At 46.0% G+C, this 14309-nt stretch overlaps 1 protein-coding gene across 5 annotated transcripts in view; it reads left to right on the top strand.

Annotated features, from left to right (window-relative positions):
- The window catches only part of LOC119169592 (cell adhesion molecule Dscam1-like), a 202147-nt gene that overhangs the window by 118279 nt on the left and 69559 nt on the right, over positions 1-14309 (top strand). For all 5 annotated transcript variants that reach the window (XM_075887265.1, XM_075887267.1, XM_075887264.1 and 2 more), the window contains exon 3: positions 2907-3068. In XM_075887265.1, coding sequence (XP_075743380.1) covers positions 2907-3068 — 162 coding nt within the window. The remainder of the gene's footprint in view (positions 1-2906; positions 3069-14309) is intronic.

The raw sequence follows: 14309 nt of genomic DNA, 5'->3' as shown, positions 1-14309 counted from the left end.
CCGAATCGAGGTCCCACTTGTACTAACGCAGGCAAACATCTCTATTCCGCGCTGTCCATTTGCCGTTTAGTGGGCCCGTGTATAGCTTGTCTCGTATGCATCGCTCGATGGTCTCGCGTACGCTGCCGGCTGTGGCATCTACCGAGCTGACGGGGCAATTAGGCAAAGCCGCTAGCCAAAGCAACGTCGCCGGCTCGGCGGATGCGCTGTTGAAGCATGCTCCCTGTGCCCAGTCACAATGACCATCCATTAGTCAAGCTAACTCGATTATCGCCCTGCTACGCGCAAAGGACAAGCCCTTCACCTCTGTTCCTCTTCCTCCATTCCTCTCGGCCTCCTCCCTTTCCACTCCTCCCTTTGTCTTTTTCTCTGCGCCCTTCCCTGGCAAAGCGGGTGCCAGTCAGAGAGGTCCGCTTTATGTTTGCTTCTGTGCTACGGAGTGAAGTGTAACCCTGACTAAGCAGATTAGAGTGAAGTTAGGCACGAATAAGTTTAGATGTATCGAGCACCTCATTTGTAGGATAACGTCGGCTTCATAAGGCTCTCCATTTCCGTCTAATAGTATTTGTGTCAGTGATGTCCTCCGTTGGGTGCCTATTTTCTCCCATGACATTTTTTTTTTCAATTTTGTGCAGGTCCCTTTTGTGCCTCATTCTTTTCATTCCAACTACCTTCTATTATTCCTTCGTTTCATAATTTCTTTATAGTTTGTTTCTTGCGCCATTGTAAAAAATGCGCTTACTATCCGCATACAGTATTTTCAAGGACACTTTCTTTTCAGCTTATGTTTTTTTGTGCTCTCCAACGTCACCACTGAAACTTTTCTAGTTGGTTCTGGCAAACAACATGGCTCGTTGCAAGAGCAATAAGCGAGATCTTACAGCGGCTATGTTACAATATCGCTGTTCATAAGAACTGTTCACGTTTCTGCAAGCAACTATTGCTTTTTATTGATTAAAGCAAACAAGTCCTCGCGCAACGTATGCAGTCGACCTTATCTGAAACTTCTTGATTGCGAATTCGCGCACTCAAGTCACAGCTGACGACAAAATAGCGTGCTGCATTTTAGTGATGAGAAATTACTTCATCAGCGGCACTGTGAACTAACCACTGCGAAGTTTTGATTGGTTGCGTGGCAATTGAACACCGCTCCTAATTTTTATTTATTTCTCCTCTTTTTTTTTCTTGAAATAGTTGCAATATTGCTTACTATTGTGCTTAGTCATGCAACATCGCGGCAGCTTTTCCTTTTATGAATGCGCTTCTTTTTTTTTTCAAAACAGTGATCTACTTCCTTTTAAATTGAAGTAAACAAAAAAAAACAGGACTACGTCTCTGCAAAATGAAGTTGCTTATTTATTTCTTCATTGCCTATAGACTTCGTCGACTTTTATGATTCGCCATCAAATTTTGCTGACCCATATCGACTAAGCACGCTAAAAACCAATTTCAGGAACTATCATCAAAGTCTGCGAGTTACATCGAAGTATATTTGACGTATTCGAAAATTGTACATGTCGCTTTCTTTCAAAAAACTCAGTCACCAGAGAGATGTGTTTTCAGTATTTAAGTGGCAGAAGAGCAGCATATTGAAGATAGTCAGCGTTGCCCGGTAGTCCCTCAAAAACACGCTCACATTTACGCACGCATAACCTCAAGAACAACCCTCATGCTTCTTTCATATGAGTTGCACAAAGCCTCTTCAAGATGGCGAGTGACCAAGTATCCCGTTCCAACAAGTCCTAAAAGAAGCAGCAAGTCTGCCAGCACTCTTGTTCATTTGCCACAGGCTTCGGTGCATATGCGCTTTGCTTTTCACTGTGGCACTAACCCGTGGAGTTTCCAGAAATGCTAGTATATCACTTGTGCATTTGTTTTTTTCGTTCCTGTTTTTAAGGTGTGTGACAGGAAGTCTGTAGCTGTTGTCGAAAGCCCACATGACGTAAATGATTGAGCACCTTTGTTAAGTTCGTTAGGCACTAAATCACTCATAATATATGACGAAATTCTCGATAACAGCAATGCAGCGCAAAACAGGTGACCTGACTTGTATACATAGCCTTGCTTGCATCAAGCCCGCTTATCTAGTGGTGCAAGTGAACTCTCATAGGCTTACCGCACACACAGTTGTGTTGCCTAGAGTGACACTTTCAGCATGTTTACGCTACAGTGACATTTTATTTGACTTTTTTTTCGGGTGACTTTGAAATTATCTTTGAACCGAGGTGCGCTCAAAAGACAGGCACGCAGTGCACGCGAACGAATAGCTATCCTGTAGTAGCAATTATTATTTTGCTTCCCGTTGTTATGAAGCCAAATTTGTGTGCAGTGGTGTAGCTCTCTTTGTTCAGCAGCGTCCTTAGCAACATAGCCAAATGGTTTGTGTTAAATAAATATTGCCCCGTAACAGGAATAGCTGTGTAAAATAGCAGAAGCATGATTAACATGTAAAGCAATCAGAAACCACAAGGCAAATGACGGAAGATGATGCTGAAGGAAATCGCATGGAAGAAGAGAAATCACCTCGCTAAGTGTTGAAAATAATAATTTAAAGTGTGCTATATTTGACACTAGGAAAATCTGTAGGACGTGTAGGTGCTTGTGCGCAATAGAAAAAAGTTGGCTAGTAAAAGAAACAAGTAATAGTCATGGATGGGCGTCGCGGTGTGAAGAATATTGTGTAATTTGTGCTGTATATCCGAGTACATGGTTCATACTGACGGAACATAAATTGATATCGTCTTGCAAGTGCCACTACTAGGGCTGTGTTTGTGATAGTTGGGATAATGACGCCAACAAACATATAAATTTTAGTTACCTTAGTATATAGTATATAGTATTCAGTCTCAATGGGGTCCGTCTGGAGATATATTGATTGAAAGACGCAATCCCTCTTTTTGGCGCAGTGCTGGACACCAACTACGAGATACGCTTCTCGGACAAGCACGTTCTCAGTGGCAACTCCGTGCTCCTGCAGTGTCCTATACCCAGTCATCTGACCGACCACGTGTTTGTGACATCTTGGCAGAGGGTCGACGGCTACGTCATCACTAAAAATACTCATGGAGGTACGCAATATTTTGTGTCGCATGTGTAGTCATCGAGATAATTCGTTTGGAGGTATGCATCTAAAAAACGAAAGGAATGCTGAGTCACATAAAAACATCGGGGCATTTTATGCATAGTTCATGGTAACAAAAGAGGCGCTATGCTAAAATATAGAAAAAATGGTGTCCCACACGTAATATAGCTTATCCACCGCCACGTGGGTTTTGTAATTTTGTCTAAAATACTCTTTTTTTGTTCCCCCTGTGTATGTATTGCGAATAGAGAAGTTGTGAGCAAGCACTCATGTCACCTAGAACTTTATTGTACTTTGTATCATGTGTTGTTCACCAGAATAAAATAGCACCAGTTACTCCTTGGCGTTAAAAAAATTATGAGTTCTCACGTTAAATAATTATTGAAAGATGACTAAGAGATACTTTCATAATTGAATAAGCATAAATAACGTGATAAATAGGATAAGCATGTCAGTATTCGCCGTAAACAAAGTGGGAGAGAAAAAAATGCGGTTAATCTACCTGTATAGGAATCGGTACATCACGACAGTAAAACGTGTCTTCACAGTGGTAGTTAAGCGTTCACTGTGCATTGTTTCAGCAACAGCAACAAATTGCAAAGTAACGTTGAGAATGGCAAGCAGCTCGAAACTTGCAGCACACACCACAAGCAGAAAGCGCGACCGAAATTTGCATACACAGGACGAGCGCGGAGTAACAAGGGTCACAGCTCGACCCGTAAAGCACGCAGTTCAAACCGAAAGAAAGGCACACGAAACGAACGCACAAGTACACATATTACAAGCGCGAACAACTGTCACACTTCTATTTGCGTCGTGTCAGCAGCGTGCTACTTTCGTAAACATAGCCGCGGTGGCGCACAAAGTGACCTTTGCCCCATCACAAACTACGAGTCCGATAAGCACGTGCGCAGGAGAGACCATGCTCCGTGGAGACGGCGCTTCCTGGAGTCGACGACATTTAGAGCACGCCCATCGTGAGCCCGTCGCGCCAACAAGCCACTGATAAAGAAAACGCTCTAAAGTTACCAAGCTCTGAGGACTGCGAAATGGTGAATGGTATAAATAAATGGTTTGCTGTTGGCACTCAAGGTACACCCTACTCCAGGCAACGTACGCTTCGTGGCGTAGTCGTTAGGTCTGCGCGCTGAGAATCGAGAGGTTGCTGGTTCGATTCCGCTCGACAAATGCTTGGATTATGGTCTTTAAATGCGAAGCACTTCTCAGTGAACTTCGGCGACTTTCTCCGCCGCAATGAGGCTAAGGTACTCGGCTGCTGACCCGCAGGTCGCGGGATCGAATCCCGGCTGCGGCAGCTGCATTTCCGATGGAGGTGGAAATGTTGTAGGCCCGTGTGCTCAGATTTGGGTGCACGTTAAAGAACCCCAGGTGGTCGAAATTTCCGGAGCCCTCCACTACGGCGTCTCTCATAATTATATGGTGGTTTTTCGATGTTAAACCCCACATATCAATCAATAAATAAATCAATGAATCAATGAACCTCGGCGACTTTGGTGGAAGGTGGTTACATTCCATGCATCTGTTGCGCAATATCTCACTTAACAAGCAACTTTAATAAAGTTATTCATTATTATTGTCGTGATTTGAGAACGCCCGAGTGCTAGCATGTCTACATATTCAAATTTTGGCCTAGTGAAGTCTTCAAGAACTAGGAACTGGTGCTCACACTCTATATTTTCTCCAAGAGCTCTAATTGGTTGCTATTAAAACCACATCTAACTTACCATTTTAGCTGTGCGTGAGGCCCGTGGCAACATCAATGCTTGCGTTCTTGTTGTGCTTAGTTCTTGGCGCTTAGCACTTTAAAAGATGACATCACACTATTATTTACGCATCGCGAACATTTAAAGTCAACTGCGCAACTATTCGATTCGTCAAAATATCTGTAAAACAATTCTTGACCTGAGACTCTGTTGCTGGCATTGCAAAATAGCGACACGAAAACAAGGCCCCAGAGCAATCACCAAGAAGGCAGATAACAACGATTACATGACAATAATGAGGAAGATTGGCGAAGTGCTTACACAACGTCGCAATTGCGTCACGCGAAGGTTTAGCACGCTTTCGGTATCGGTAGTATTTTCCGCTTATACGGGTCGCATCAACCAGGTTACTGGTAAAATAGCTGAAATCATTTGCGTTTTTTTCAAACGAAAAATTGATGTAACAACACAGATATATTAGCTTTACGTAACTCATATGCATATCCTACATCAGAGAGGCAATTATCTCATCTGAAGCTTCTCTTACATAAAAGCATTTTCGCCTTGGCCCAACAATAAGGCATACGAGGCAAATGTCAGAGCTCTACAAGGGGCCGAATAAGGGTTTGTATGATAGCCACAGCGATAGATGATTCCGGAAGCGCTTACATCAGAGGTTCTTCGGAAGGCTATAGCACAGCTAAGCGCTGTAAACGCCGTAGCACATATAGCAACTCAATACACGGCCGTGCGCAATCACAAGAACAATCGAATAGCAATTTCTTTAGCCTCAGAAATAAAGCGGTCAGGAGCCGCTTTAATAAGCTAATGAGATCACTGTGCTTTAGGCTAATAAATGTAGAAAAAAACAATAAGTGCGGAATGCTCGGGCTGTCATTAGGAGTGTGCTGGCTAAGGGTGACGATACGTTCCTATTTACGACCCACGGCGAAACTCGTCCATAACAGTTCTACCTAGTAAAGTATTACTGCAATTTACGAAGAGCCTACTTGAGCAAACCGTGTGCGTCGAGTTCCCATTCTTCAGGATTTGCTAAATTGACTTGGTAACCTTGCATTTAGGTGGTTCTTCGTGGTGGTGTAGTGGTTGGAACGCTCGGCTGCCAACCCAAATTCGTGGTTTCTATCCCAGTCATGGCGATCGCATTTGAAGGGAGGCCAAATTCGTAACATGTCAGTGTACGTAAAGAACACTAGATGGTCGAAACTTCCGGAGACGTCCACAAAAGAGAGCCTGATAATTACGTCGTTGATTTAGCACGTGATGTTCTATTTATTGGTATTATTGGTACTTCGAGATTATATATACACTGTGGGTATATATGACATATATATTCTGTGTATGATTTAATACATGTACTATCGCGCTCAGTATAGACTCCGTGCGAGCGCATGGCCGAGAATTCTGCTAGGCTGTACAGTGGGGCCAATTGTGTCATTATTCCAAGTTAAGCTTGGCTGTAGCGCGAGTGGACATTGTCTCCACACGCTTGCTTTCACTCTCGAAGCCGATATCACCGCATGTAAAAACGAGGGTGGACGTGAAAACGACATGAGGCGATGCAAAAATGCAGGAAGAGCGAAACCCTTCCCTGATAACTGGAAAACCTATCACGATCGGGGTTACTCTAACGACAGCACCATGCATTCCTCAATGCCTTCTCAAGGTGTAGCTTATAATGAGCGACGTAGCACGTGAAACACAGGAGCAATGTTTCTAAATAAGAAATAAATACATATTTTATATGCAGGATTGAGCATTTTCAAAGAACGATATCATTATGAATTCATGAAAAATGCTGGAGAGTCCAGTTACCAAAAATTTTCACCATCTCATCGTCTTTAACCTGCGCTGACATCGCACAGTACACAGGCCTCTATACCATTTCGCCTCCATCGAAATGCGACCGCCACGGCCGGGATCGAAACCGCAACACCCTAGCCACTATTTCACCAGTGCATACGAGAGTGGCAGTACATGGAACAAAAGCGCAACAACAATATGTTATATAAGCTGCCTGGAATGCCAACGCTGTTTTTTCTCAGTCACTTCTACGTTCAATATATATATATATATATATATATATATATATATATATATATATATATATATATATATATATATTGTGAGCATTATTTCTACGCGTCATCTTATATGTACATACTCATCATCATCAGTCTGACCTGTGTTGTGGCGCAGGGGCTCGGCAAGTAAAAAAAGAAGTGTCTTGTAGCCAAAACGTTGCCTTACAAGTGGTGGAGAGTGCTTTCCGGTCCCCTGGTCCTCTCCCTGCAGCGCTTTTCCGTTATCTTCGACTAAGAATCATCCCTTGACCTCCGGTCGAGTCGCCGTCTGCGCAGTCAGCCTACGGTCTTGTCGCAAGATGAGCACAACACGGCTCCATCCACCCCGCCTGCACCCCTAGGCATACCTTCTTGAACTGTCACCACCCCTCAAAAAGATCCACTGATGTTTGCCGGCCTTCGCGGTGAAGACGTAGAAGACTGGTCGGATGAGTACTACCGCGTGAGTGCTCTTAACTATTGGCATGATTTTGTAAAGCTGTCCCGCGTACCATTTTATCTGACGGGTGTCGCTAAGACATGGTTTCTCAACCATCAGCTGGATTTCCCAGACTGGCCTACCTTTAAGCAGCAGCTCCGTCAGATATTTTTCAACCCTTCTGTACATGCAGAGATCGCCAAACGGAAGCTTTCTGAACGTGTCCAGCACTCCGGCGAGTCCTATACTTCGTACATTGAAGATGTCCTCACCCTATGCCGTCGCGTAGACAGCTCGATGGCGGAGCATGACCGCGTTCGCCACTTGCTCTGGCGGCAAAGAACCCGACCATGGTCGCGGATATCATCAGTACGTGTCAGCGGCTCGATGACCTTCAACTGATACGTTTACAACCTGAAGCAGCAGATATCAGGCCAACGCATGACGGTGAGCTCCGTGCGCTGATACGGTCTATGATCCGCGAGGAGCTGCAACTCCAGGCCACCTCGTCCTCTTGTGAACTCCGCATGACGCCTTCTGCAGGCAGCCTCCGCAACAATGTGAGGGAGGAACTAGCGTCCATGACGTCTGAGCAATTACCGAGCTCGCATACCACTCCAAAACCGACGTACGCTCAGGTGGTTGCAGTGCCACCTCCTCAGCAATTAACGCAGTATGGGTCAACTATGCAGCCTTCACTGAATTACCTCGCCCCAAGACACACGCCTCCTTCTTTTCAAGCCTGGCGTCCATCTAGACCAATTTGCTATTATTATACGCGGCTTTGCTATACGCGGCCACATCTCACAATTCTGTCGTCGACGTCAACAAGACGAAAGGCGTGGCTATGGTTACTTCGAGAAGGATTAGTTTGCCCCTGCTCCACAACATCGCCACCCATACCAACTGTACCAACGCTGCTCACCATCTCCACAGCACTTTGATGCATAGATTACATTTGTGGGGTTTAACGTCCCAAAACCACCATATGATTATGAGAGACGCCGTAGTGGAGGGCTCCGGAAATTTCGACCACCTGGGGTTCTTTAACGTGCACCCAAATCTGAATACACGGGCCTACAACATTTCCGCCTCCATCGGAAATGCAGCCGCCGCAGCCGGGATTTGAACCCGCGACATGCGGGTCAGCAGCCGAGTACCTTAGCCACTAGACCACCGCAGCGGGGCAGCACTTCGATGCAGCCAGTACCCTTCCACTCCTCGCGTCGTCGCTCCCCGTCACCTATGCGCCGTTCCTCGTCACCACTTCGTCCGGCTACCACGGCGTCTGATCATCGCCCGGAAAACTAAACAGTGCAGCTTCAGGAGGGAAAGCTGCATTTTGCGGACTGCATCGAACTCCTCCAGAACGCCCCTCAAATGTACTTTCAGTGTGTGCTGAGGGTACAAGGACTTAAGCCTTGGTGGACACAGGTGCATCGCTCTCAGTTATTAGTGTGGACTTACGTTCCCGTTTGCGCAAAGTAAAGACACCGTATGATGGCCCTCCCCTTCGCTGCGCTAATGCGTTTTTTCGTTCAGCCTTCTGATGTTCACACAGCACGAGTTTTTATTGAGGGCATCCTTCACCATATACAGTTCCTCCTTCTGTCTTGGTGTACCAATGCGCTCATTTTAGGGTGGGACTTTCTCTCCTCAGCTTCAGCCGTGATATCTTGCCGTCAGAGGGTTATTCGCATGTCAGATACTGCGCTTTCGTCTGATAACTATGCCCATAGCCAGCGTTTCGTCACCGCTGATGACTGTTTTATTCCTCCAGGTAATGAGCATATTCTGACCCTGACATCAGATAAGATCGGTTCTGGTGATGTGTTCCTAGCACCGTGTGGACGCTACATGTCTGGTGGACTTACCATCGCTCCTAGCCTGGTGCGCTTTCGTGATGGCAGAGCATTAGTTACGGCAGTTAACCCCACTTCATTGCCTGTTGCACTGCCCCAGGGCACCAGCGTGGTTTGCTTCGCAGATACCGAACCACTTTCTCTGGTGCCCCTTCACGCAGACTCGCCATCTTGCTCTACGAGTACTGAAGACCATGCTACAATGGCTGCTTTAACAGCCACAATAAATCCTGATCTCACGTCAGCGCAAAAGCAAGAACTTTTGGGTATGCTTCAAAAACACAGTGTTTCATTTGATGTATCTTCCAAGCTTCTGGGTCGCACTTCTGTCGCCGTGCATCGAATTGAAACGGAAGGCAATACAATCGTACGTCGCCGGCCATATCGAGTGTCGTCTGCAGAGCGGAAAATCATCGAGGACAACGCTGCTGATATGCTCAAACGAGATGTTATCCGGCCTTCGTCCAGCTCGTGGTCATCACCTGTTGTGCTAGTCCGAAAGAAGGATGGGTCGGTGCGATTCTGCGTCGATTATCGAGCACTTAAAAGATCACGCGCAAAGACGTCTACCCTATGCCACGAGTCGACGACGCACTTGACTCTCTGCAAGGCGCTGAATTTTTCTCCAGCCTCGATTTCCGGTCTGGTTATTGGCAAATACCTATGCACAAAGCGGACAAAGAAAAAAACTGCCTTTGCAACACTAGACGGGCTGTACGAATTCAACGCCATGCCATTCGGTTTATGTAACGTTCCTGCCACGTTTGAACGCACCATGGACACAGTTCTACGCGGCGTAACATTGAAGACAAGTCTCTGTTACCTAGATGACATCGCCGTTTTCTCCTCTTCTTTTCGTCAGCATCTTGATCCTTTGGACGAAGTTTTGACGTGTATTTCTAGTGCTGGACTTCAGCTAAACACATAAAAATGCCATTTCGCCAACAAGAATATCAAGGTGTTGGGCGACCTTGGCAGCAAAGATGGCATTCGTCCGGATTCTGACAAGCTTGCTGCCGTTATACGCTGCCCTCAGCCAGAAAATCAGAAACACCTACGAAGTTTCCTGGGCCTGGCATCCTACTTCCGCCGCTTCGTTAGTCATTTTGCTGCCATCGCGTCGCCACTGCACAAGCTTCTGACATGCGGATGAACTTTCGCTTGGAACGACGACCGCGAGCGTGCCTTTCAAGCCCTCAAGAATGCTTTAACGTCCAACCCTGTTCCGTGCCATTTCGACGAGAACGCACCTACATGTCTGCACACCGAAACGAGCGGCCATGGCATTGGTGCAGTTCTTCTACAGCGGGATGCCACATCACGGGAAAGAGTTATAGCGTATGCTAGCCGTGCTCTTACGGCTGCTGAACAGAACTACTCCATAACTGAGAAGGAGTGCCTTGCTGTCGTTTGGCCCATACAAAAAATTCGACCGTATCTTTACGGACGCCACTTCACGGTTATTACAGACCACTACGCCCTGTGCTGGCTCTCGACACTGAGAAACTTGTCTGGTCGCCTCGGTCGTTGGGTGCTCCGCCTACAAGAGTACGATTTTGACGTCATCTATAAGTGTGGCAAAAGACACCAAGATACAGATGCTCTCTCTCGCTGCCCTCTTGCACTTTCATCATCAAGTATGTCAGCTTATTGCTCGTCTGGTGGGCTAGGCACTGCGTCACCCCTCACATTATCACACCTTGCGGTTATCGACACGCCAGCTTCAAATCGCTACACCGAGTTCGCCACACGCCAGCGTGATGATCCATATTGCAATCGCATTATCCAACGCCTAAATGGCAAATCACTTACTCCTAATGCTAGATTGCGCCGACAACTACGGCAATTTAAGCTCGATAACAATGTGCTCCATCGTTAAGTTTACACTACTGATGGACACCGCTGTGTTCCAGTACTTCCGCGTTCTCTACGTCATCAAGTCCTCGAAGCCTTTCACGACGACCCATGTGTAGGACATTTGGGATTTCACAAAACACAAAGCCACATCAGAAACCGTTTCTTCTGGCCGGGCATTTCTACCTTTGTGGCCAAGTAGGTTGCATCTTGCCATCTGTGTCAACGACTGAAGTGACCAACTTCGGCTCCCGCTGGCCTTCTGCAACCTATCTCGTGTCCCGAGACTCCGTTTGCCATCGTTGGCATAGACCCACTCGGACCTCTCCCCATTATGCCAGCAGGTAATCGTTGGATTGTGACTGCTGTCGATTACCTGACATGGTACGCAGAGACTGCTGCACTACGCACAAGTTCTGCTTCAGACGTCGCAGACTTCTTTCTTAACGCCATTGTATTGCGTCACGGTGCACCTCGCGTCCTCCTGAGTGATCACGGCCAGACGTTCCTGTCCACCATAATCGAAACCCTGCTCACAACCTATGGAACAGTACATAAGACGACGTCAGCCTACCATCCCCAAACTAATGGGCTGACAGAGAGATTTCATCGTACACTAACAGACATGCTGTCAATGTACATCGCATCAAATCATGACAACTGGGATACGACTTCGCCTTTTGTGACGTTTGCCCATAACACCGCTGTTCAAAGAACTACTGGCTACTCGCCTTTCTACCTCAAGTACGGCCGTTCACCGACATTCACCATCGACGTCTCTTTCCTAAATGTGCCAACCGACGCCTCGGCAACCGTATCAGAGCAGTTCATCACAAGGCTCGAGTAATGTCGGCAACGGGCTCACCTTAATACAGAAGCCAATCAGCAAGATCGCAAGCAACGCTACGACAGCTCTCATCGCGACGTCTCTTTCAGTCCGGGGGATGAAGTGTTGCTTTGGACGCCCATTCGTACTCCAGGATTGTGTGACAAGTTTCAGTCCCGCTTCATTGGACCATGTACAATCAATGAACAAACGTCCCCAGTGCAAAACGTTGCCATACAATATATATATATATATATATATATATATATATATATATATATATATATTGTATGGCAACGTTTCGACGAAGGCCGTGCCACGGCCAAAACGTTAGTAAATACGATCCTTTTCTTATGTGCTATCTTCAAGTTATTTCAATATATATATATATATATATATATATATATATATATATATATATATATATATATATATATATATATATATATATATATATATATATATATATATATATATATATATATATATACCTTCTCGGGCCAGAAGAACAACAAAAGCATTGTTGTCGACTTGTTGGCAGAGTGGGGTTTTAAAAATTCACTTCTCTGCTGTTTCCTCACACAGCAGCATCGTTTGTCAGCAAAAGACGAGCTGTAAATATTTTAAAGAAGGGAACGTTGTCTGCGTAGATGAAAGGAACAAGCAAAACCGGGAAAAGGTTTAGGATTTAGTGGGGCGTGGGCTCGCGGATCGGGCACCGATAGAAAGTGTGCCGCCACACGCACCGATTTTTCGTTGCGTGAGAAGAGGGGATGGTGAGTTGGGAAGGGTGAACCTGTGGGAATTATGAAAATTTCAACGCTTCGATGTCCCCGCCCGCCTTCAGGATTCGAGCAGTTAGAGCCGGTCGGCCTGTCGCTGCTCGTTCCGACACCACTAAACTCGGAGCCGGAAGCCGTGGCTTCTTCAAATATTCATTTCCAAAGCATTCGTGGCGCAAAGCTGCTCGCTCGAGCGGATCGCCTGCTGGGCGTTCCTGTTTAGTTTTATCCATTCTCGCTTTGCTTTCCTTTTGCACGTAGTAGCAGCCCGGTGCTTTTAAGAATGCATAGACGAACGCTCTGCGGTATCCGCTGTCACCGCGAACGAGTCCGCTTCCTTGTCAGTCGCTGATTACTTCTTCACAACGGGAAACGAAAGTCCTTTGGAGAAACGGTGGTTTGTGGGACGACCGACAAACCTTTGCAAGCGTGCTCACCAGCTCGTCTCGAAGGCTGCCATTGTGCTCTGTCTGGGAACTTTTCATTTCAGGAATCTGGACGCGTAGTACATGGCTGGTCTCCCTATGAAGTTCCGTCTACAAGAATCATTGTGAATTACGCCTTCATTATATATATTACAAACACTGGCTTTTGAATTCTCTAAAGCGGTATCTTTTAGGATTTTACACTCTTTCTTCTGCTCCTTACGTTTAGTGCCGATAAAATTACTATATAGCAGCGTTTGCGAACCCCCGAGTTCTAAAAGAACGAAGAAGAAATGCGGATAGTCAGCAAAGGCCTCCCGATTTTCACATACTTCCCTTTCTTGCATTCAATATTTTTTACGTCACATGTAATAAAAGGCCACAAAAAATAACGTTGTCAATCGGCACTTAATGCCTCCAAATTGTTCACATTTCTGGCTAGAAAATTAGCATGGCTATCTGTGCAGAGCTACAAAGCTTATGTCCCATGCGGCTACTTTATGGGACAAAAGAACCCCTTAAATAATATAATATAAGCAATAAAGACAGGCACGGACATTCAACGTGGTTGCCTGTAGATCGTTACTCTACATTACAGGTTCTAGTGAAGGGGATAATAAAGGAGAGAGCGTGGAAAAGTTACAGGAAACAAGTGCTTGATCCTTAGAGGTGAAAAAAGGAAAAAAAGGAGATTATATACGTGCTGCAGCAGCGCGGCATAGATATATGTTCCATAAAAAAGTGCTGTCTCGTGTCGCGGGAACTGTGCCGGCTGAAGCGTCATAAAGATAAGGCCAAACTGCTTTTTTCTTCCTATCTACCCTCATATCTTCGCATATTTATTCACTCGCGAGGGGGAGGGGGCTCTAGCGAAAGTCACGAAATACGTGTATGCCCTAGGGAGGAAAAGGTTGAGAGCCAGGAGCGAGTGGCCCTGTATGGAAGGAACCGTTAAATATTGAGCAAACACATGAAAAGAGAAGAAGGTACGAACGTTTCTCGTGGCAAGGGAAAAAAAACCATCACGTATGGCCGCAGCCATATAACCAACGTGGCAGTCTTGGATAGAGCGAAGATGTAGCGTACGGGCTTGCAAGTATCTATGCCGTAACGGCCTTCGTGGATAACATGGATGCCGAGGGGGGGGGGGGGGAGAAGTAGGAGGAAGTATATGAGATTCGAATGGGATGGGGCTCTTCCATGAGGATAACGCGTACGTGAGTGCCAACAA

This window comes from Rhipicephalus microplus, chromosome 2 (genome assembly GCF_043290135.1).
Source record: "Rhipicephalus microplus isolate Deutch F79 chromosome 2, USDA_Rmic, whole genome shotgun sequence".
NCBI classification, from domain to species: Eukaryota; Metazoa; Arthropoda; class Arachnida; order Ixodida; family Ixodidae; genus Rhipicephalus; species Rhipicephalus microplus.
Note: the sequence above shows the minus strand (reverse complement) of the source record. Positions and strands in the feature narration are given on the sequence as shown.